Source organism: Gopherus evgoodei, chromosome 2, assembly GCF_007399415.2.
Source record: "Gopherus evgoodei ecotype Sinaloan lineage chromosome 2, rGopEvg1_v1.p, whole genome shotgun sequence".
NCBI classification, from domain to species: Eukaryota; Metazoa; Chordata; order Testudines; family Testudinidae; genus Gopherus; species Gopherus evgoodei.
Window position 1 is genome coordinate 116,478,593 of NC_044323.1, and position 24,981 is coordinate 116,503,573.

At 45.1% G+C, this 24,981-nt stretch overlaps 1 protein-coding gene across 1 annotated transcript in view; it reads left to right on the plus strand.

Moving 5' to 3' along the window:
- The first annotated feature begins 9,543 nt into the window (after window positions 1–9,543).
- The window catches only part of TGFBR1 (transforming growth factor beta receptor 1), a 72,817-nt gene continuing 57,379 nt past the window's right edge, over window positions 9,544–24,981 (plus strand). Inside the window, exons 1-3 of the mRNA XM_030551566.1 lie at window positions 9,544–9,642; window positions 21,878–22,129; window positions 23,822–24,064. Coding sequence (XP_030407426.1) covers window positions 9,567–9,642; window positions 21,878–22,129; window positions 23,822–24,064 — 571 coding nt within the window. The 5' untranslated portion in view covers window positions 9,544–9,566. The remainder of the gene's footprint in view (window positions 9,643–21,877; window positions 22,130–23,821; window positions 24,065–24,981) is intronic.

The window sequence follows — 24,981 nt, forward strand, 5'->3', positions numbered from 1 at the left end:
TCAGAATGGAGAGGAATAAATAGTGGTATCCCTGAGGGGTCGGCTGGGAATATCACTGTTCAACATACTCATAAATGATCTGGAAAAATGGGTAAACAGTGAAGTGACAAAAATTTCAGATGATACAAAACTATTCAAGATAATTAAGCCCCAGGCAGACTGTGAAGACTTACAAAGGGATCTAACAAAACTGGGTGACTGGGCAACAAAATGGCAGATTAAATTCAATGTTGATAAGTGCAAAGTAATGCACATTGGAAAACAATCTCAATTATACATACACAATGAAGGAGTCTGAATTAGCTGTTAACACTCAGGAAAGAGATCTTGGAGTCATTGTGGATAGTTCTCTGAAAACATCCACTCAATGTGCAGCAGTAGCCAAGAAAGCAAACAGAATGTTAGGCATCATTAAGAAAGGGATAGATAATAAGACATAAAATATCGTATTGCCTCTATATAAATCCATAGTATGTGTACACTTTGAATACTGAATGCAGATCTGGTCACCCCATCCCAAAAGAGATATATTGGAAATGGAAAAGGTACAGAGATGGGCAACTAAAATGATTAGGGGTATGAAACTGGAGGAGACATTAAAATGACTGGGAATTTTCAGCTTAGAAAAGAGATGACTAAGGGGGGGATACGATAGAGGTCAATCAGCACAGGCTAAGTGCACTTCTACTGACCTTTACTCATACAATAAGAACAGCATTTCATTTTCCACCCCTCGCATTCAAGTGATTTCTAACTCAACCCCAGCCAAAATCTATCATTTGGGCAACACAGCTCTGTTTGCTGGATACTTAGGTAGATTAGGTGTGAATGTAAATACAATCTGGTCCTGAAGCCTTTTGCCCCAGCTCATCATTAGCTGTCAGGGAGAGCTCATTTAGACTTTGTTTACAAATCATCATTTGAAATTATTAGGTTGGCCAACATCACCGAAATGAATACACTGACATTGTCATAAAAAACAGCTGTACAAGGAAGCTAGTCTATATTCATACTTTTGAAATCTATTATACTTTCCCAGATATATGTATTTTATCATATACTGTATATGCTTTTAAAGTGTGTATTAAAGTTTCAATTTCAATTCAAATTTCCAAACAATTTCACTAAATTGGAATGTTTCAGAGTAGTGTTAGTCTGTATCCGCAAAAAGAACAGGAGTACTTGTGGCACCTTAGAGACTAACACCTTTATTTGAGCATAAGCTTTTGTGGGCTACAGCCCACTTCATCAGATGCATAGAATGGAACATATAGTGAGGAGATATATACACATACAGAGAATATGAAAAGGTGGGAGTTGCCCAACCAACTCTAAGAGGCTAATTAATTAAGATGAGCTATTCTCAGCAGGAGAAAAAAACTTTTGTAGTGATAATCAAGATGACCCATTTAAGATAGTTTGACAAGAAGGTGTGAGGATACTTAGCATGGGGAAATAGATTCAATGTGTGTAATGGCTCAGCCATTCCCAGTCTCTTGATTGTATCTAGTTTGTATATTAATTCAAGTTCAGCAGTTTCTCATTGGAGTCTGTTTTTGAAGCTTTTCTGTTGCAAAATTGCCACCTTTAAATCTGTTACTGAACGGCCAGAGAGATTGAAGTGTTCTCCTACTGGTGTTTGAATGTTATAATTCTTGACGTCTGATTTGAGTCCCATTTATTCTTTTGCATAGAGACTGTCTGGTTTGGCCAATGTACATGGCAGAGGGGCACTGCTGGCACATGATGGCATATATCACGTTGGTAGATGTGCAGGTGAATGAGCCCCTGATGGCATGGCTGATATGATTAGGTCCTATTATGATGTCACTTGAATTGATATGTGGACAGAGTTGGCAGTGGGCTTTGTTGCAAGGACAGGTTCCTGGGTTTGTTTATGTTGTATGGTGTGTGATTGCTGGTGAGTATTTGCTTCAGGTTGTGAGGGCTGTCTGTAAGCGAGGACAGGTCTGTCTCCCAAGATCTGTGAGAGTGAGGGATCATCTTTCAGGATAGGTTGTAGATCTCTGATGCGCTGGAGAGGTTTTAGTTGGGGGATGAAGGTAACAGCTAGTGGCGTTCTGTTATTTTCTATGTTGGGCCTGTCCTGTACTAGGTGACTTCTGGGTACTACTCTGGCTCTGTCAATCTGTTTTTTCACTTCAGCAGGTGGGTATTGTAGTTTTAAGAATGCTTGACAGAGATCTTGTAAATGTTTGCCTCTCTCTGAGGGATTGGACCAAATGTGGTTGTATCTTAGAGCTTGGCTGAAGACAGTGGATCGTGTGGTGTGTCCTGGATGGAAGCAGGAGGCATGTAGGTAAGTACAGTGGTCAGTAGGTTTCCGGTATAGGGTGTTGTTTATGTAACCATCTCTTATCAGCACAGTAGTGTCAAGGAAATGGATCGCTTGTGTGGATTGGTCTAGGCTGAGGTTGATGGTGGGATGGAAATTGTTGAAATCATCGTGGAATTCCTCAAGGGCTTCTTTTCCATGGGTCCAGATGAAGATGTTATCAATATAGCGCAAGTAGAGTAGGGGCATTAGGGGACAAGAGCTAAGGAAGCATTGTTCTAAGTCAGCCATAAAAATGTTGGCATACTATGGGCCATGTGGGTACCCATAGCAGTGCAGCTGACTTGAAGGTATATATTGTCCCCACATGTGAAATAGTTGTGGGTGAGGACAAAGTTGCAGAGTTCAGCCACCAGGTTTGGCATGTAACTAGTTCACAAAACTGGGGATGGAGTTGGGGAAATTCGGGTGTGTGTGTGTAGGGAAATCACTGACTACCAGGCAACCTGAATGGTCTGTCATATCTTTTCCCCACTACTTCTTCACATTGATTCTTTCCACAATTGGTTGGAATTTTAAAGTCATGTGAACTTCCCTACTATACTCTTTTCCTGAGTGAATTTCTTCAACCAGAACTGAATCTTTTACGTGGAACTGAAGTCACAAATTCTTTCTTTTCTATTTGCTGATAAGAGGTACCCCATGTCAAAAACTGATAATAGGGACTAGGGAGAAGCCAAATTAGTGGTAAGTGAAATTCAATGGTAATGAATTAAAAATTACCAAGGATCTACCCTGTTAACTTGTGAATGAGTAAAAATAGAGAAGCTTCTAGAAGTCAGTAGAAATTTACCATAAGATAATACTGGAGTCTCTGATTACACGGTGTCTCTGAAACAACTGGCACTGAATCTTGGAAAAGGACTTTCCTCTTTCTATTAGAATCATTTCAGGAGCCCCATAGCAAGATATTGGCATAAATGGCTGACAAATTTTCTTGTATAACATATATCTTGTTTTTGCCATTTTGCTTTACTAATCAAGTTGTATGTTCAATTATTTTTTTAGGTTTAGACTTACATTTCTGATTCCTATTTGGACCAAATGCAAGCCACTGACCTTGCTTCCAAAAAACTTGTAAGTTTTCTCTCTCTCCTCGGGTTTTAATTGCACTAACAGATGATGAAACCAATCACATCATCCTGTAACTAGTATTAGTTTATTTATACCAAACTTGTTTAGAATTAGGATAATAGGCGCTGGAACTAGGGGTGCTGGAATTACAGTTTAGTTCAATGGCTCTTCGCACCCCACTATACAAATTTTTCCAGCACCCCTGATTAGTATGCTCTTGAAGTGATTACAATTCTAATATTATTGATTCCTATATAGCATCCTTAACATGCAGTATCACACCGCATTATTCAGAGTCAAGTATAAGCTACTGAAAGGAGGAAAGACTGAAAGATTAAATTTAAAGAGGAAGTGGCTTAGAGGGAACTTTTCCATGAAGATGCTAAAGCACAATATTTATTACTTCAGGTGAAGTCCTATGTAACATTCTGAAGGTGAGAAGTTTATGCATTCTGAAAGTTTTCATTTGATTTAGCTTTTAGAAATTGCATAAATGTATTGAATATCTCAATGCCATGTCAAATTCAAGTAGATGTGCATCATTCTGTAAGATACAATCAACCACTTTATTTTGAATCAGTCCTAAATGAGAAGTGATTGAAAGAACACATCTAATATCAGGACTGTCAGCTGTATGAGTGTTCTCCATAGACTAAAGGTTTACAGGCCATCCTATATGTCTGTGAAAAAGACTTCTTAATCTATAAAGAACTGCTGTGCTTGGCTGTTTTTCCTCACATCCTTGCCTTCTGAGGAAAGGCAAACAATCAGAACTGCTGTATAGTAACTCCCCACTTAATGTCCTCTCGCTTAACATCGTTTCAGTCTTACGTCTCTGCTCAATTACAGAACATGCTCCATTTAAAGTTGTGCAATGCTTCACTATAATGTCGTTGGGCTGCCTGCTTTGTCCACAGCTGGCAGCCCCCCATCAGCTCCCCTATGCCCCCCAACAGCACCTTCCGCCTGTTGGCAGACCCTGCAGATCAGCGCCTTCCCCTTCCTCCCCCCCGCATCCTGCCCGCGGCAATCAGCTGGCTTGCAGCACTCAGGAAGGAGGGGGGAGGAGAGAGGACTTGGCGCGCAGGCTCCCCCCTGCCTCCTGAATGCCGCAAACCAGCTGATTGCCGCGGGCAGGAGCCTGAGCACTGAGTCCTCACTACTCCCCCCTCCCTCCTGCCCCCTGAATGTGGCAAGCCAGCTGATTGCCATGGGCAGGAGGGAGTGGGGAGGAGCAAGGACACAGTGTGCCGAGGAAAGGGGGAAGAAGAGGCAGGTTAAGGGTGGTGCTTGCGGGAAGGGGGGGGGCCTGGGCGGACCGAGGGTTGACCCCCCCACCCCTGGTGTTTGCAGAGTAGGGGAAGCTGCTGCTGCTGCTGCACAACCTGCTTCTTCTAGCTTACAGCACTTTCAGCCTCTTTGCCTGCCTCATTGTCTCTAGTGCCAGCAGGCTGTGCCTGTGTGGGGTAAGGCGGGGGCACCTCCCAACTATAGTACTGTATAGTATGGCAAAAAAAAATTTCCCTGGAACCTACCCCTCCCCCCATTTACATTGATTCTTATGGGGAAATTGAAGTCGCTTAACATCATTTCACTTAAAGTTGCATTTTTCAGGAACATAACTACAGTATTAAGTGAGGAGTTACTGTACATGGCTAGGAGCTTTTTTCTCCCTCACAAGTATGACATGACTCCCCTCCCCTGCCTACCCACAGATGGGTCAGTCATATGCGGGCTGTGACGGGTTACCCAGCTAGACCTGAAGCTCCTCCTCTCTGGTTTTAATGCTGCCGCTCTCCCAGAGCTGTGGTGAAGACTCCTTCCTACTCCTGAGGGAGATAAGACTCCCAGCTTCTTTCCCTAGTTACCAAAAGGGGAATGAGGGAGCACAGCAGCTGAGGGAAAAAATGGAAGCCTGGAATCTTAAGGGGTGTGTTTAGGAGGGACATAATTTGTTTGGGTTCTATGGAGGGGAGCAGCTAATTCATTGTGAGGAGAGTGCGCGTGTGTGTGTGTGCACGCGTGCACATGTGTAAAAGCAGCAAAGAATACTGTGGCACCTTACAGACTAAGACGTTTTGGAGCATGAGCTTTAGTGGGTGAATACCCACTTCGTCAGGTGTGTGTGTGTGTATTGACTGGAAATTGGAGAACTGGCTGGTGCTCCTTTCCTTTGGTGTGGGTCCCAAGTAGTATGGGAAGAGCCCACTAGGCTCAGGGCCCTTGCAACCAATCACTCTTACTCCTTGTTTAGATTGGGGATTTGCCCCAGTTACAGCTATTGGTGTAGTTGCATTGCTGCAACCCTTGGTGTAGATAAGCAAAGCCACTACTTACAACAGTGGTGGTGTGAAGGAATTGAAGTACTGGATTAATGGGTAAATTTGATAAGAGGAACAGAAATGAGAAAATTTATGCCACAGTAATGTGGAAGGGTAAAACCTGTTGAGTGCTGGAATAGTGGTGGATGGAAGATAATGGAGGAAAAAAAGGGAGTTTGAGTGCTGCAGTAGCCATAGAGTGGGGGAGGATAGGGTATTGTTGTGACAAAATCCTGAAACTATTGTCCTAAACCTTGCAGCGAGAACAAACTGTAATGTTGTGGTGTCCATTTTGCAAAACACATTACTTTAATAGAGGGTCAACCAATTCCTTATATATGTCTAATATTTGGACAACAATGTATTTTGTACTATCAAATTTGATCATTATGTACAGTTCCTGTTTGAATGTAATGGGCTTATTATAACTTATGTCAGATCGTAAAGATGTTGGCTAACTTTTCTCTTTAATGATATTAAGAGTACAAAGAATTTTGCTCAGCAAAAAAAAAAAATTCAATTTGGATGTTTATATCCTATAGTGATGGTTGCTATGAAAGAAGGGGAAGGGGAAAGAAGGAATGAATAAATAATTGTTAAATTAGTCATGATTTTGTGCAGAGTGTATGCTTCCTACTACTAGAGAGCTTGTAAGAAAATGTAGAATGCTGAAACAGCTATTTGAACAAGCCATCTAGTTCAGCATTTTTCAAAGTTAGGGTCATGACCCAGTGCTGAATTGTGGCATGTCAGGCACTGGGTTGCTCTGGTCAGCACCACTGACCGGGATGTTAAAAGTCCTGTTGGCAGTGCTGCTCAGCTAAGGCAGACCATTACCTACCTGTTCCGACACCGTGCCGAGCCCCGGAAGTGGCCAGCAGAGGGTCTGGCTTCTAGGGAGGGGGGCCATGGGGCTCCGCACTCCCATTGACCAGGAACTGGCCAATGAGAACTGGGGGGGGGGGTGATGGTACCTGTGGGCAAGAGTCGTGCGGAGCCACTTTTGCACCTCCACCTAGGACCTGCTGCTGGCTGCTTCTGAGGTGCAGTGCAGTACATGGTTGCAGGTCAGGCGGGGAGCCTGCCCCTGCACTCCAGCTGCACCACTGAACGGGAGCTGTCGGAGGTAAGTCCGCACCCCAACCCTGTGCCCAAATCCTATGCCCCAGCCCAAAGCCCCACCCCCCCGAAATCTGGAACCCCTTCCTGCACCAAACCCCTCATTCCCAGCCCCACTCCAGAACCTGCACCCCCAGCCCAGAGCCATGACCCTCTCCTGCACCCCTGCCCCAGTCAAGAGCTCCCTCCCTGAACCCCTCATTTCTGGCCCCACACCACAGCCCTCACCTCTACCCTCTGCTCCAGCTCTTCCCACACCCCAAACCCCTCATCTCCAGCCACGTTGGGTCACTAACATCAACAATTTTCTACAAACTGTGGGTTGGGACCCCAAAGTGGGTCATGACCCCTTTCTGATGGGGTCACTAGGGCTGGCATTAGACTTGCTGGGGCCCAGGGCTGAAGCCTGAGTCCTCTGTCCAGGGCCAAAGCTGAAGTCTGAGCCCCACCGCCCAGGACCAAAGACCAAGCGCTTTGGCCCTGGGTGGCGGGACTCGGGTTACAGGTTCCTACTTGGGGTTGAAAGCCTTGGGCTTTGGCTTTAGCCCTCCTGCCCAGGGTGGTAGGCTCAGGCTTTGGCCCTCCAGCCTGGGGCTGTGGGAGTTGGGTGGGCTCAGGCTTTGGTTCCCCCCTCCCACTGGGGTCAGGTAGTAACTTTTGTTGTCAGAAGCGGGTCACGGTACAATGAAGTTTGAGAACCACTGGTCTAGTGTGAGCAAAAACAGCCACATTGAAATAATATTTGAGCTGCTGTGTCCTTGCTAGTGGCGCTGTTCTCTTGTATATGGTGCTAAGACTCATGGAGCATAAACCACAGTTCTTTGTGTTGCAGTAAGTTAGATAAATGTATGAATTCTTCCCCAGTGATTTGTGGGAGAACTTGCCTGCCCTTTCTGGGTGAACTCGAGGCAAGGGTGGAGTTTGGGGAAGGAAATGGAGGACTAGCGGCATTGGAGTGGTGCTAGAGCCTGCATCCATATTGTATTAGCAGCTTACATGTTGCCCTCACTGGAGCGTCAGCGTATACCACAGATGGTTAGCCAACTTGAGTTAAAAGCAGCACTACACTCAAATCTAAGTTCCCTCTAAGCTGTGTGGCCATGCAGCAGCCTATTAAGCGTGATGCAGGCATTCAGGGCTGCAGCAGCGGGGAAAGATGCCTCTCCACAGGCCCTGGACCTGCTGCGGCCAGGGCAGAGGCGCCTTTTCCCCCCCAGCCCAGGTGCTGCTGCAGGGAGAGAGAGCTGGAAGGAATCCTCTCTTCCCCACTGTAGCCCAGAGGAGCCCCAGTGCACCCCAATCCCCTCATCTGCAGGCTCACCCCAGAACCTGCACCCTCAACCGGAGCCCTCACCACCCTGCACTCTAGCCCAGTGCACACAGCAAAATTCATTCCACATAAGAGTGTGAGAAATTAGAGGGAACACTGACAAATTAAGGGTTGTGTGTGTGCATGAATAAAACTTTAGGCCATGTCTATATGGACAGCACTGCAGTGGCACAGCTATACTGCATCTGGTGAAGATGCTCTATGCCAGCGGGAGAGAGCTCTCCCATCAACATAAAAAAATCACCTCCACGAGCATCAGAAGCTGTTGGCAGGAGAGGCTCTTCTGCCAACATAGCACTGTGCACAAGATCATCTCTGTCGGTGTGGTTTAGGTCCCTCCCGGGAGTGGTTTATTCACACACATTATGCTGACATAGGCTGTAGTGTAGACATAGCCTTAGGTAGTGGCAATACTCAGTTTAAGGTTGTAATGGAGATAAGCTCTTTGATGTTGCAGCATTTTCAAGACAAATTTAAGAGTGCTAGAGAGCTGGTCACTGGTTTTTTTTCTTTTTTTTGTTCAGTGGTGGAAGTGAATTTGTTGGGTCCTACTTGTAACCTTATCTGGTGACTTCCATACTTTAAGATTTACAAAAGAATACTCAGTGATATATGCATGCAAGGACTTGGTCAGGAATTTCCTTGCTTTCTGTAAATCTGATTTGCTATGATGCTGGGCTCCTCCTGTGTTAGGGGAAAAGTCTCTGGGTGCTGTCCTGGCTAGAGAGTGCTCGAGCACCGCTGAAAGCTTTACTTGCTGGATGTGCACAATCTCTCCCTCTTCACTGTTCATCGTGTTCCCAGGGCAGCCTCCAGCCCTGCTCCATCTCTGTCGCCTCCTTACCTAGCTCCAGCAGCCCTGCTCCACTGCCCAGTACCAGGCCCGGCTGTGGCTCCCTCGCCTCACGCTGAAGGCGGAGCGAGCTCCCCGCCGCAGCCGCCTGCCTCGGTCCGTGTGGGCAGGAGGGAGCGACTGGGCAGAGGTGGCTCTATCGCATCCACACTCCGCCCGAGCGCGAGGCGCCCCATCCCCCGCGCGTGCCATATTGCCGGGCGCCCACAGCGCAGGGACAGGCTGGCTGGACCTTTGTCCGCGCGCGCCCGCTCCCCTCTGTCACTCATCCCGCTTCGCGCCCCCCGCCCCGCCCCTCCCCTCCCCCTTGGCCTCGCGCCGAGCCGGTTGTATTCTCCAGACTCTTGTTGTTGTTCGGAATGTCTGCAGCTGCCTGGAAGGCGGGGCTAGGGGCGGCCAATCAGGAGGCGCCTGTGTGTCAGTTACATTATATAGTGGCCGCAAGGGCGAGTAAGCCTGAGAGGCTGCGGCGGGGACGACGCGGGCTGAATCTCGGCGCGAGCGGGCGGCGCCATGGAGCTAACGGCTCCTCCGCGGCCCTGGGCCTTCCTCGCGCTGGCGGCCGCGGCGCTGCTGCCGGGGGCGGCGGGTGAGTAACTGGCCGGGGAGGCGGCTCCGCGGGTCCCCGCCGGCTCCTTTCAACAACATGGCGCAGGGGCCGGCCGGGCGGAGCCCGGAGCTCACGTGCCTTTGTTGGTCGAGCCCGGCGGCTCTGGGTCCCCGCAGAGTAAAAGCCAGGAGCCCCTGATGCCGCTGAGAAGCGGCCGGGCCGGTCCTATGGTGGGGGTCTGGGGGGGGGGGCGCAGTGGCTCCTCCCTCTGCTGTCCGGGAGCGGGGTGAGAAGGGCACCGAGCGCGCCGGCGGCCGCCCACTTCTGGCGGCTGCACCCGCAGTCTGGGAACCCGCTGTCTGCGCCCCTGGCCCCGGGGCAGCGCCGCGAGCGCCTCACCTCGCGCTCTGCATCCGGTCCTGACCCACCGCCACGGGAAGGAGCCGGCAGCCCCCGTCGTCTCCGCTCCTGGCCGATGGGATCTGTGAGCCCGGGGGTGCCGGACCCGGCTCGGCTGTGACCGCTTGGCAACTTTCACTCTCGTTCCCTGCTAGTGATCTGGGGTTTGGGTGGCCGGCGCAGACCCTTTGACCCTGATATAAAGACTTGGGTCAGTTGGATAAAATGTCTTTCCTGAAAACTTCCGCCTCCTGTCCGAGGTGTTCCCTCTTTGTAACCGAAACGGGGAAATCCATTACGTGCTGCAGGCTTAATGTAACAATGTAATTGTTTCAGTGTGATTTACAAATGTGGGGAGGAGAGTTAGCATCAGTTGTGGCACTACATGTTGCATGTTCCAGCTAGGTAAAGTAAAAACACTTTTTTTCTTGAGTCTCCTGAAGTAAGGAGTCACTTGTTCTAGCTCAGTTAGGCATCGGCTTGCAATGTGCTGGTATTATGTGCTCATGCACGCCAGATATGTGATCAGATTTGGTTTGGGTGATTGGTTAGGTCAGGGGTCGGCAACCTTTCAGAAGTGGTGTGCCCAGTCTTCATTTATTCACTTTAATTTGTTTCGTGTGCTGATAATACATTTTAACGTTTTTAGAAGGTCTCACTCTCTATAAGTCTAAACTATTGTGTGTAAAGTAAACAAGTTTTTTAAAATGTTTAAGAAACTTCATTTAAAATTTAAATTAAAATGCAGATCTCATCAGTTTAGTGGAGTGGTTCTTAACCTAGGGTGCACGCATCCCCTGGGGCAGGGCCAGTGCAAGGATATTTTGCCCCCAGATGAAAATTCCACCCTTGCCCATCGGTTCATTAAGGGGCAAATCCCCAACGAGGCTTTATAGACCCCGGGGGCCAGTCGTGCCCAGGGGCTGCTCCCCAGACCAGGCTTCCCCCTCCATGCCCCCTGAACTCCCCTGGAGGGTGCACAGCCCCCCTGTGAGCCCTCCCCACCCCACCCAGGTGGTCCCCTCCCCAAGTCCACTCACTGGCTTTGCTAGGCTTGGGCCACTGAAGCAGCTCGGTAGGGAGGAGCCATTTTCTGGAGGCACCAGAGAGCCAGAGTGTCCCACTTGTGGCAGCAGCGAGCCCCAGCCATGGAGGAGCCGGCATGGTGCAGGGGGACAGCAGCCCTGAAAAGGCAGTGATGGCACTGCTAGCAGAGAGCAGCTGCGCCCTCCCACCCCTCCTGCCCAGGCTGTGGCCTGGCACCCCCCTGGGGGTGCCTGTAGGCTGCAGTGGATGTATGTGGGCGCCAGCCCCCATGAGCCCCCTGGTTCCCCCCTCGCCTAGGGTTACCATATTTCAACAATCAAAAAAGAGGGAAGAGCCCTGCCCTAGCCCCCATCCACTCCCTCCCACTTCCCACCCTGATTGCCCCGGTCAGAACCCCCATCCCCTCCCCCATTCATTGTCCCCTGACTGCTCCCTCCTGGAACCCCTGCCCCTAACTGCCCCCTGGACCTCCACCTAAGCCTCCCTGCTTCTTGTCCCCTGACTGCCCCTTCCTGAGACCCTCCCACCCTAACTGCCCCCCTAGGACACTACTCCTTACCTGTTCCCTGACTGCCCCAACCCTTGTGAACACCCCTGCCCCCAGACAGACTCCCCATCCAACCACTCCCCACCCACTGACAGGAACCTCAGACCTTCCAACCCTCCTCCTGTTCCCTGACTTCCACCCAGGACTCCCCTTACCAGGCCCATGCTGGTGAGACGCTGGCTACACGTGGAGGGCTGAGGCAGCGGGAAGGGGGGAGCTGCGGGAGGGGCAGCGGTGGCTCACACTTCTGGGAGCCGCAGAACCCAAGTGCGGTGGGGGAACCGGGGGGTGTGCCTGCCCGGGCTGTGGCCTGGTGCCCCTCCGGGGGGGGGACTCCTGCAGTGGATGCATGCGGGTGGTGGGCCCTGTGTGCCCCCCGTGTGCCCCCCGGCTCCTCTCTCGCTGCGCTCAGGCTCTGCAGTTCCCGGGAATGTGAGCTGCCGCTGCCCCTCCCGCAGCAGGCTCAGGACCCTGTGGCTCACATTCCCGGAAGCCGCAGAACAAGCGTGGTGAGGGGGGAGCCAAGGGGCGCGCCTGCCACCAGTCTGAGGTTCCGGCCGCGTGCGCTGAGCGAGGCCAGCGGCAGGGCCCCGGCTGGCAGCCATGTGCCAGGCAGAATCAGCTCGCGTGCCAAAGGTGGCACGTGTGCCGTAGGTTGCCGACCCCGGGTTAGGTTAAATGCTGTTTACATTGCAAATCTATGCATTGTACAAAATACACATTTTATAAAAAGTACAATATACGAAAATGTTTACCTGGCTCTTTGGGCTCTTTCTCCTTCTCCCCCAGCAGACTCCTGCGGTAGATCTCATGTCAGAACAATATATGTGAAGGATATTGCCGGAGCTGTTCTGTGATTTTAGGAAACTAAAGACAATAGCAAAATTGTTCCTTGAATTTTCTAAATAGTAAATGTGATATGTTTAGTAGTGGTACTGTTTTAACATTACTAAATGAGAGATTTACTAACAGCCATAGACCTACCTAGTTATGTAATCTTCATATACCCGCTTTCTGTAACCCAGCAAATTACAATAATGAACACAAAGGAGGGTGTGTCTGTATGTGTGAGATAGATATGCATATTTTTATATCTATACATATATATCCATATTTTTTTTTTATTTTACTGAGTTACTTTTTAGGCAAAAAAAGCAATACTTATAGTATATTGCATACACTTTGTAACTTTTTTGTTACACTTTTTTTCTTAAATTGAAACTTATAAAGCTTCAAGACTTTTTTTTCTTTTGCAATCAGGGTTGGGTGGTATGTGACTTTGAGACCTGCCTTACAGTCTGGGCTTTACCCAAATTGTTTATGGTTTCTCTGCAGAAGATGAATAACATCTTAAAATTAACCTTGAGCAATAATAGTCAGTGTAATTTGTATTCTGCCTAAAGTTGTCTTGCACAACTTATTTTGAGGAAAATGAAGGTTTTGTGACATGGAAGCAATGAAGAAAGCATGAAGTTAAATACCTTGTTGCTTCTGGCTTTCTTGGCCAGACATAGCAACTTTTGAGCAACTTAATCTTCATAACTGTGCTTGTTTCAGGTTTATATTATGTAGAAAATCTTTATCTGCTAGAAAATATTTACAGAAAGAAAGCCGCCAACTCTGAGCTCTGAACCTTTCCTGGGCCTACAGGTTGATAAGTGCTTAAGTGATAGGGCATTCTGTTTCAGCTGAGCCATTAAGTGATCGTGTAGAAAGTTGGATCTTTCTAAGTCACCGGCTTCATTAATGTGTGCTGAATGATTGAGAAAAGATAGTGATAGTAGAAAACATTTGTATGTATGCTTTCTGATCGCTCGCAGAGTGAATTTTCAGAGTTAATCTGCCTATGATGTAATTTTTATGGAGGTCAGCTATAATGTCACTCTAGTCCAGGGGTCCATAGCCTTTCAGAAGTGGTGTGCCGAGTCTTTGTTTATTCACTTTTAAGGTGCTGCGTGCCAGTAATACATTTTAATCTTTTTAGAAGGTCTCTTTCTATAAGTCTATAATATATAACTATAGTTTGTATGTAAAGTGAATAAGGTTTCAAAATGTTTAAGAAATTTTAATTTAAAATTAAATTAAAATGCAGAGCTCCCAGACTGGTGGCCAGGACCGTGCCGCAGGTTGCCTATCCCTGCTCTAGTCGTATACAAGTACTAAACCTAAGAATTGTACCCTGTGTCTATTTTGTACTAGATCTGGTTTTCAAACTTTGGTCCTTCACTTAGACTATATCTACACTGTGTGCCTTATAATGGCATGGCTGTGTGGCTGCAGTAGCCACTGTTTGTCACCAGGAGAGAACTCTCCTGATGACAAAATAAAATCACTCCCAAATGACAAACAGTAGTTTTGGCAGTGGGAGAGTGGCTCCTGCCATTGAAGCACTGTCCGCACCGGTGCTTTTTGTCAATAATTTTGTCATTCGGGATGATATTTTTCACATCCCTCAGCGACAGAAGCTTTAATGATGAAAGTGCAGTGTAAACATAGCCTTAGTTGAGATCATCTTGATCTTGACGTGCCTTAATAGAAATATCCCTGTAAAAGAAGTTGTTTCCCAACTCTTCTTTTTAGTGTTGCCTGGCCTTAATCTAGGAACCACACATAGCAGTTAAGTGAATTATCCATTTCTTGTTTGAAACAAAACTGGTAAGTGTTTTGTGGTTTTTTTTTTTAAGATGTGATAACAGAAAATATAAATTCATGTTACTTAAACTCTGATCTCTCCCATTAGAGAGCCTATTGGGTATGGGGGGGGAGAGAACCTCTGTTAGTGTGGGGAAGCAGATGGAAGAATGTGAGTGTGATTTGTTTTTTAAATTCATTTTAAATGTTTTTAAAGACAGCTTGCTATTGCTTTCTTTCATAACGGCAGTCCAAGAAACTTAACAGAACTAAGGGTGTCTGTTTTTAAAATTTAAGTTTCTCTTGGTTCACAAAAACACAGATGAAAACAGAATACTTTTACATGTAAGATATCAAGTTAAATAAATGTGATCTGAGGTCTTGTTTCCATCTGGTATGAACCCTGTCTTGGGAGTAGTTTAATTGTGAAGTTGGATGACCCATTTCTTGGCATCAACACTGCAAAGAGAACCATGTTTCTTCCTCTTCAGTTGGAACCCTCTGACTTCTTATAACTTGTTAAAATATGCAATTAGTATCTCAGTAAACCAGTTCTATTTTATACTTATTCTTTAGGAGAAATGCTCTTTCAGTGGAAGTTTTGGCTGAGACAAAGAGTATAAAATGGGTCACGTTATGAAAGTTGTCCTGTGTATGATATTCCTAGGTATACCTAGGGCTGTCAATTAAACACTTTTTGACCTTCAGTAAGTAATTTTCATAATTTATAAATACCCTGGTTTCTATCGGAGCTCTCTTTATGTTAAGAAAAGACCAATACTTGCCCCCAAAGAGTTCACCACTTAAACACTGTTGCAGCTCATACTGTCATTATTTGCACATACTTCATGTTTTCATCTTGCATGTTTTAATTGTAAAACTTATTAATTCCCTTCCCTATTCTACTTTACCTTTTAAAAATTATTGTTTGATAACCTTTTTTTCTTCTCCAATTAAGAATTTTTCTTAGTGTAATTTTTGCTACATTCTCCTTTCCTTTAGAAACCATGGGCGTCTTTCCTTTTCTCCCTTGTTCTCAATTCCTGGCAAAACTAAAAATCCAGATTAGTGGCCTGGTGCTAACAACTTGGTTTGTGAAGTGCTGCTTCTGTTCTAAGAGACTTTTAAAAGCTTGGCCCCAGGAGGATCCTCTGGAGCTTCCTGTCCCACATGATTAGAGTCAGGGTGCTGAGGCCCAGTACTACTGCTGCCTGTAGTGTCCATGGTAACTTTTTTATGCATGTTTTTTTCTTATTTGTAAAATAGAGAGAGCTACCCTTTTCATAAGGCTGTTGAGTCTTGCTGAGTTCGTAGAATGCTTTGAGAGCCTAGGAAGAAGGGCTGACTACCTTTTTTAGACAGCATTTAGGTTGTCAGGTCACCACCCAAAATTCACTTTGAAGACGGTATCGATTAGTATCACTTGCCTTACACACTGTACATAGGCATAAAGGGTGGAGCTGCCTCCGACCTCCCCTTCCCCTTGTTTTTCTATTGCCTCTTCAAGTCTCTTCTCTGTCTCATTATAGATATTGCTGTTTGTACCCATTGATGTGGAGTAGTTTTTAGCTTAGCTAAGGGGTATGTGGGTGGGTTTTTTTAAAATGTTTTTTGACATTGCCTCCTGATACTGGTGTTTGGTGCTGGAGTTATGCCTCATTCTCTAGGTTGCAGACTCTTATGGCAAGCCAATGCCAGTTAGTGACCCACACCCCAGTTGCTTTATATGCTTGGGAGAGCCTCATGATAGGGATAGCAGTTAGCTGTAAAAGGTTAAAATCCCAATCCAAAAAGAACAGGGCACTTAGACAGAAGTATGGGCTATTGGAATCATGCTCCTTCCTCCATCAGAGCCAACTCCCCCAATCTGGGTACGGAGTGTCTTTGTATCCATCAGCAGTGCTCTTCCAGCTATGGCTGTCCCAAGATGGACGGATGGATTTAATTCATGCCAAAGAGGTTCTGCGTGTCCTCTAAGGTCACCTCAAGATCGGAGGCTCTACCGAGGACTTGGAGCTGGGCTCAAAAAGGAGGTTCTTCCCAGAATGAGCCTCAAAATGGGGAAGTCCACTGACTGCAGAGCCCAGGTCAGGCCTGTGGAGATCAGGCACTTTGGGAGTCGCTTCACTGTTCTTGCCTCAGGTTCTGGTGCCACAAAATCAGAATGACTTCCCAATACTTTTTGCTCCTGAGGGGTTTGTGGCTATGAGAGTTGTTATATTTCTTGGTACTGCCTTTCCCTGCAATTCATGATTCTTGCTTGGTACCAACACTCATAGCTACCCTCTGCACTATGGGGGACTACTGGATTTGGCAATTAGCATTCTGATTAAAATGGTGCTATCTAAGGGAAAGCCACAGATGATCTCGCTGATATCCCGTTTTCCAGAATCTGAGCCTGCTTCTCTGGTATTGATGATAGGACATCCAGGATCTGAAGAAGTGGATTCTTCAGATTCTGAAGTGTTCATAGGCATGTCAGCTTGGACACATCCAGCAGCCTGTGTGCAGTGCCTGCCCACCCTGATTTCAGCCTCAGTTCCAGCATTGAGCATACCACAAAGACCCTTGGTCTGCTCACATTTGGATCAGAGTCATATCAATGGCCTTTGGAAGCTGTTGGGGTTCCCTTCCCAGTCCAGAACATCCCCACATCCTTCCCAACCAACTTCCTCTTCTGGTTGTTAAGAATGTCAGTGCCATAAGCCATTCACCCGTGGTAGTGGGCCTGGCACCTGCAGGGATAGGAGCTATCCTGAGAAGAGTTGCAATCGGATCATCCCCAGGAGCCATTGGCATCCTCCTTGTCTCCTGATGAGGCTGTCATGTTAGAGCCTATTTCTCCATCACCGTATACCCCCAAAGCCCAATAGGAATTGACACATGGCTTTGGCTCTGAACACTCATCCAGAGCAGGTCCAGGAAAAGTCTAACAGGCTTGTGGATGCTTTAATATTAGTGCCTCCATTGAGGAGAGCTCTCCCTATTATGGCTATTCTAGAGTCTACTAAGATTTTATGGCAGACTCCATTATCTCTGCCACTTACTTCAAAAAGAGCAGAAAGGAGGTATTGTATCCCTTGGCTCAACAGTTTAAACATGGTGGCTTTTTTTTAAACAATCCCCCTCTGGGTTTTCTGGTAGTATCTGCAGCCAATGAAAGGGAGATGCATTGACACCAACAAACAGAAGGAGACAAAGAAACTAGATCTCTTTGGAAGGAAGCTTCATTCCACAGGAGAGTAATAGCTTCATATTGCAAACCAAAAAGCTCTGTGGGAGCACTACAGTTTTACCCTGTGATATGCAATCTCGAAGTTTGACAAGCTTCTAGATGAGACAAAACAAGATTTCAGGCGATGGTGGAGGAGGGCAAGTTAATTTGCAGAGCAGCTCTGCAGGTTGATCTACATGCAGCTGACGCTGCAGCTTGCTGCATGGCGTCTTCCTTTATTATGCGACAGTCTTCATGGTTGCACTCCTCTGGTCTTAACCCAAAGGTTCAGCAGAGAATCCAGGACCTCATCTTTGAGGCTGTCACTCTTCTCCAGAAAGCATGATGAGGATCTGCATAGTCTCAAGGACTCAGAGCCACTGTGAAGTCCCTGGGAATATATACTCTAGCCCTTTCTGGAGTTTGTACCTCGAATCCAGGACCTGTCAAGGAGGAAGAGTACAGGTTACAAAAAACACCCACCTGCTCCTGCAGCTGCCAGTATGTTCTCCAAGCACGCTTTTTGATGGTTTGGTCAAGGACAGAGTACCAGTTTAAGAATACCCTACAATTGTTAAAATTAAGAAAGGTGCCATCGTTACCTTCCTTGATTATTTGTCCCCTTCCCCCCTCCCCCAAATATGCTATTTCCTTTGTACTTGGGCCCATATCACTGGTTGCATGGGGTTCTAAAGATGGTTGAAGTGGGATACAGCCTTCTGTTTCCCCCGACTCTTTCCCTGTCCCTCTTCAGAGACACCTTTCACAATGCCATGTTATGAGAGAGAGTCACTTCTTATAGGAGCTACAGAAGAGGTCCCTCTGTTGCTCAGGGGAAAGGGTTTTTACTACTGATACTTCCTGAACAAAGAGAGAGGGGGCTCTCAGGCCTACTTTAGATCTGAGAGTGTTAAACAAATTCCTAAAGAAACCGAAATTCTGAATGCTCACTCTACCTTCCATTATTCTTCAGTCAGCAGCCACCACTCTCCAACTGCCCAGCTCTGAAGGCAGCAGCACAGATGTAAGAGTGACAATATCGTGCCATGCCATGCCACACTTACTTCTGTTCTGCTGCTGGTGGGGCAGTGCCTTCAGAGCTGGGTGCCTGGCCAACAGCCGCTGCTCTCCAGCCGCCCAATTCTGAAAGCAGCGCAGAGGTAAGGATGGCAATACTGTGACCCCCTTTCCCTCCCATAACCTTGTGACCACCTGCAACTCCCTAATTGGGTCAGGATCCCGAATTTGAGAAACGCTGGTCTCCCCTGTTAATTTTGTATAGAATAGGATTAAAACACATGAGACCAATTTCATGGTCTGGGATGCGTTTTTTTTATGGCTCTGAATTTGAATTTCATGGGTATTGAATCTAGTCTTAGCCAAGCTGATGGATTCCCCTTTGAGCATCTGGTGATACACTCCACATTGCACTTTTCTATGAAGGTGGCATTTTTGATGGCCGTTATGTCAGTCAGAAGAGTGGGGGAATTGAGGGCGCTTGGTGTCAGATTCTCTGTATACAGTTTTCTACATAAAGTTTACCTTCATCTTCACCCAAGGCTTCTAACTAAGGAGGCTTCCAGTTTTCATATTAATTAATGAGGCTTTGTGAAAAAGCTCAGTGAAGGTGAGAGGAGGTTTCATATTCTAGATGTTCAAGTTTTCTTTTAATCTGGACTGGACTAAGCCTTTTGGGTCTTTGACACAACTGTGCATCATCTTTGCACACACAATGAAAGGCTGTCCATTATCCACTTGACTATCCACTTGTATTTGGTTATATTACCAGTTGGCTAACATGATGCATCTGGATAGAGCATTGGGTCATTTGACTAGGTCATCACAAGATTCTGTGGCCTTTCTGGATTACTTTCCCACATTAGACATTTGCAGAATGGCATCCTGATCATTAGTCATATGTTTTGCCTCTTTGTATGCAATCTCTCAGTGGTCTAGAGATTAGTGCAGTTTTGAACGAGTGTTTCTCCAATCCCTGTTCTAATAGATTCCAAGCCCACCTCCACTTTAGATTACTTGTGAGTCACTAACAGTAGAATGAGAATGTGCAGTCATTCACAGAAGAAGAAACTATGACTAACCTTTTTGTAACTGTTGCTCTTCAAAATATGTTTCACATGTCCATTCTATGATTTGCTTTTCTTCACCCCTTCTATCAGCATCTTTCTAGAAGGATCTGAGGTGGGTCAGGAGTGGCTCCACCTTTTATGCCTGCATGCATGAGGCGGCGTAGGGTGCTTGTGCTGCCCTGTTAGATACCACTATAGGGGAAAAACTGTACACTGAAGCACGCATATACCTACAGTGAAATGGACGCATGCAACATATCTCAAAGAACAGCAGTTATGGAAAGGTTAGTAACAGTTCCTTGCATTGCTTTGCTCTATCCTAAACAAATCATTTAAACTCTTTAGCATTTACACCCTTTAATATTGTTTTTAGACCTTGTTCTCGGTTTCTTGTTTTCCAAGTTATATATATTTGGAGCCAGATCTCCTCATCCTATGATGAAATGTACAAGTCGAGATAAAGGAATAGGAAAAATCTGAATAGAGTTCTTGCCAAACTGTAAGCCTTCGCTTGGATTGACCTGCTGGGCTAATTCCCATGGATTTCAGGGCATCCTCAGATTCCCCTTTTTCCTACCATAGGGCCTACCTTGTCCATGACTGCACTTTAAGACTCTTTTTAAAGTGGGATTCCCTACCTTGGAAGAAATTTGATGGAAAAGATAATGGCTAGACTCTGTATTACCATTCCGTTAAAATCTCTAGGGCTTGGGGGAGGGGGAGGCAAGCAGGGAGAGAAGGGAACACTGCTCCATCTGCTTCTCCCTTCATCTTCCCCTACCACCCAAAGTTCTTTATGCTGTTCAGGGGAAGATGGGAACACTGCCATAGAAGCATCCAGCATCCCTCCTTGTAGGTGGGATGAGATCCATGGGCAGAGGATAGGATTGAGTTCTTAGTTATTCTAATCTTCTTGAATGATCAATCCCTCCAGTCCCGTAAATTTTAATTCTCTTTCATACTTCACACTTCAGAACTAAACATTGTGAGTGTACCATTTGAAGAGAAGTGAGCAGTGCTTCAGTTTTTTTCTAGTTGTCTGCTATCACCTCTGGCGATCCCTGCTCTTTATTACTACTTGGTGTGTCTTCTACCCTTTGGATTTTGTCCATGAGTGTTTTTAAGCTTTCACTTGTACTAATGTGTAATTGAGACAACTGCGTATTTCATTAAAGGTGTGCTTGGAAGCAAAGATCCTTTGTTTTTGTCCTTCATTGTCTTTTCTTTTTTTTTTTTTTTTTTTTTTACTTTTGAAATAGTAATTCCTTATGTACCTCTTTCAGCTGGAGTTCCTTGCCATGACTCTGGAAGGACCTAAAGAGAAATGTTTCTCGAGACACAAATTTGAACCTGTAGTATGCATGCGTGATCTCTCTCCCTCTCTCTCTCATACTTTTCCAACAAATAGACGGGAGTGGGATGTTGATACTGAATTCTCTTCTTGAGTTGACTGTCTTTTGGTCAATAGCACTTTTCCCCCCTGCATAGCCTTTCCATGCATAAACATAGTAGGCTTCCTTCTGAAGGCTCTTGAAAATTTCACAGCCCTGAGTGCCCTAGTTATTCCATCCTAACCCTAGGTGTGTACATATGCTTCAGTCAAACTATCTGCCATTACATGGGGGGAAGGCCTTTTGTCTACACTACTGGTACTACATAGCATATATAGGTGTTCTATTGTAGTGCCTGTACTCTAATGTGGAAGTTTCCTACTGTAGCCTTACAGCGAGGACCCAATCTAACTCCCATTAAAATCAAAAGGAGTGATCCTAGTGAGTTAAATGGGAGTTGGATAAGGCCTTTAAAGAACTTTAGCCCTTGGGTGGGGAGCATGTAAACTGTTGGGAAATAGTGTTCCTTTAATGCATGACATGTGGCTAACCGTGCGTGGTGGATCTTCTGCACTAATGATGTGCTTTTGTTTCCATTGAAACAAATGCAAAACTCCTGTTGACTTCAGAAGCAGCAGGATTGGGTCCTTAATGCTTTAGGTGATACATTATTGTAGTACTGTACGCATTACAGTAAACTTCAAAATAGTTCACTTTCTATTTTTGAGTAGACTTCCAACACCCATGACTTGAATGTATCTGTGGTGTGGTTATTTTGTGTGTGTGTGTGTTCATCTATACATAGTCAAAGTTGGAGCAAGCTTCCTGTTATAATCTTTCCTGCTCCTTTATTTTGTTAGCCTATTAAGAGGCATCATATTTGCATTTTGTGTTATGATGCAGTACATAATTTGGAAAAGTGGCATGGGGAAAATGTTTCTGCCACTTAGTTTTTGACAGTTTCATAGTTCTAACGTTTCTTAACATAACTTCCGTGACCTCTTTTCTTTTAATACAGCATTACAGTGTTTTTGCCATCTCTGTACAAAAGACAACTTTACGTGTGTGACGGATGGGCTCTGCTTTGCCTCAGTAACACGGACTCAAGGCAAAGTCATACATAATAGCATGTGCATAGCAGAAGTTGATCTGATTCCACGAGACAGGCCATTTGTTTGTGCCCCCTCATCAAAGGATGAAGTTACTACTACACCTTACTGCTGTGTCACAGACTACTGCAATAAAAAAGAACTTCCAATTCCAACGCCAGGTAAAGATTTTTGGTTTTTAAAGTAATTCCCCAACAAAATCCATGAAACTCATTATAAAGGTCAAGGAAACTAAACTGAGTACAAGTAAAGATGAGGGAGGGAAAAGAATAACAGAAAATGTGGAAATGGCGAAGTGCTAAATTACTTTTTGTTCATCACCAAAAAGATTAGTAGCGATTGTCTAACATAGTGAATGCCAGTGAAAATGAGGTAGGATCAGAGGCTGAAATAGGGGGAAAAACAAGTTTAAAAATTACGTAGACAAGTTAAATGTCTTAAAGACACCAGGGCCTGATGAAATACACCATAGAATATTGAAGGAGCTGACTGAAGAGATTTGAGCCACTAGCGATTTATCTTTGAAAAGTCATGGAAGATGGGAGAGATTCCAGAGGACTGAGAAGGAGAAAATACAGTGCCCATCTATAAAAAGGGAAATGAGAACAACTGGGGAATTACAGGCCAGTCAGCTTAACTTCAGTACCTGGAAGATAATGGAGCAATTGGTTTGCAAACACCTAGAAGATAAGGTGATAAGTAACAGCATGGATTTGTCAAGAGCAAATGGTGCCAAACCAACCTGATTGCTTTTTTTGACAGGGTAAGAACCCTTGTGGATGGCAGAGAGAAGTGGTAGATGTGAGATATCTTGACTTTAGAACTGATCCCTGCAGGACCGCACTTGATATGCCCTTCCAGCTAAACTTTGAACCACTGATGATTACTTTCTGGGAATGGTTTTCAAACCCACCTTATAGTAACTCCATCTAGATTGTATTTCCCTAGTTTGTTATAAGAAGGTCATGCCAGAGCCTTAATTTAGTAAGCAAGACATGAGAAGTAATTCTTCTGCTCTACTCTATGCTGATTAGGCTTAAGGTGGAGTATTGTGTCCAGTTCTAGGCACCCCATTTCAGTAAAGATGTGGAAAAAGTCCAGAGAAAAGCAATACAAATGATTAAAGGTCTAGAAAATATGACCAATATGGGAAGATTTGAAAAAAAAAATTTTGTTTAGTCTGGAGAAGAAAAGACAGAGAGGACATAAAAGATAGTTAAAAAGGAGGAGAGAGAAAGATTGTTCTCCTTAACCTCCGAGGATAGGACAAGAAGAAATGGGCTTAAATTGCAGAATGGGCGGTTTTAGATAAGCACTGGAATAGAATAACTTACCTAGGAAAGTTGTGGAATCTTCATCACTGGAGATTTTTAAGGGCTGTCAGGGATGGTTTAGATAATACTTAGTCCTGCCGTGTGTGCAAGGGATTGGACTAGATAACCTCTGGAGGTCCTTTCCAGAACTGATTCTGATTCTATGAGGGCAGACCAGAGCATTCATCAGGCTTCCTAAATATTATTTTGAAGGTGTAGATCAAGAAATAAATCACTACTTAAGAAATCTCTTGTATCATGCTTCATGGCTTGCATCGTGTGTGTGTGTGTGTGTGTGTGTGTGTGTCTTTCTAACTGCCCTATACTTAAATGTATGTAACTTCAGTTTCCATGATATATACCAATGACTCTCAAAGAGCTCAGTTAATAATACTGTGTTTTACTGAAACAAAATGCATTAAACAAATTCTTCTGAGACCATTATCCGATGCAATATACTGTCACAAATACTAAAAAATGAACCCTTTGTTTAAAAACATGCTTGTTATTACAAAACAGTAACATTACTTTTGTTTCTAGTCCCTGCTTCTGGAGAATCCTCTTCTAATCTGGGACCTGTGGAATTGGCAGCTATCATTGCAGGACCAGTCTGTTTTGTTTGCATTTCACTAATGTTGATTCTGTACATCTGCCATAATCGTACTGTCATTCATCATCGTGTACCAAGTGAAGAAGATCCCTCACTGGATCGCCCTTTTATATCTGAAGGAACTACTTTAAAAGATTTAATTTATGATATGACTACTTCTGGCTCTGGGTCAGGTAATTTATTTCTAATACTTGTAAATCTGTTGATGAAAGTCTTGCCTCATGTGACTCAGGGCTGATCTAAACTTAACCTAGATCAACCTAGCTACGTCTCTCATCTGTGAAAAAATGTGCACTTTGAGCACTGTAGTTAGGTTGACTTAGCTCTCAGTGCAGATGCTGCTAGACGGATGGAAAAATTATTTGGTCAACCTAGCTACTGCCTCTTGGGGAGGTGAGTTAACTGTATCAATGGGGAGGTGGAACCCGTTCAGTTAATATGGAAGTGTCTATACTATGGTGCTATAGTGATGCAGCTGTAGCTGTGCTGCTTAACAACTGTAGTGCAGATATGGTTTAATCTTTAAACTCTAATAAAATCTCTGGTTGAAAACTTTCAAATGTGATATATGATTTTCTATGAGAAATGAGTGAGAGGTCACTTTAACAGATTTGCATAGGAATAATTTGGAATAAATCTTCCATAATTTAGTTTTAGTGTTTCATATGATTACGGGTTAATATTTTTTTTTTAACTTTTTTGCTAGGGGAAAGCACTAGATGAATGAATGAATGATGCTATTATGTCTGAATCTCCTGATCAGTGTTTCATTTGACTCAGCATTCAGAAACATTACCAAATAATATCAAGGCAGAGAACATCTTTATTAGAAAATAGATTGCACTTCTGAATTCTGATGGTGTAAATAGCAACCCAACTAAATTTTAAAAATGATTGAACAGTTGTTGCTGTGAGAGCACATTCTCAGGAGCACATTCTCAGGAGCACTATCTCTCCAGTACCACCTAATATATTTTAGAGAACTTACTATGTGTGAAAGGTGGTGTGTTGACAACCCTGGGAATGTCTCTTTACGTGTAGAATAGGTTCGGCATGGAGGGCAATAGTGCAGGCTTTCTACTCAAGCACT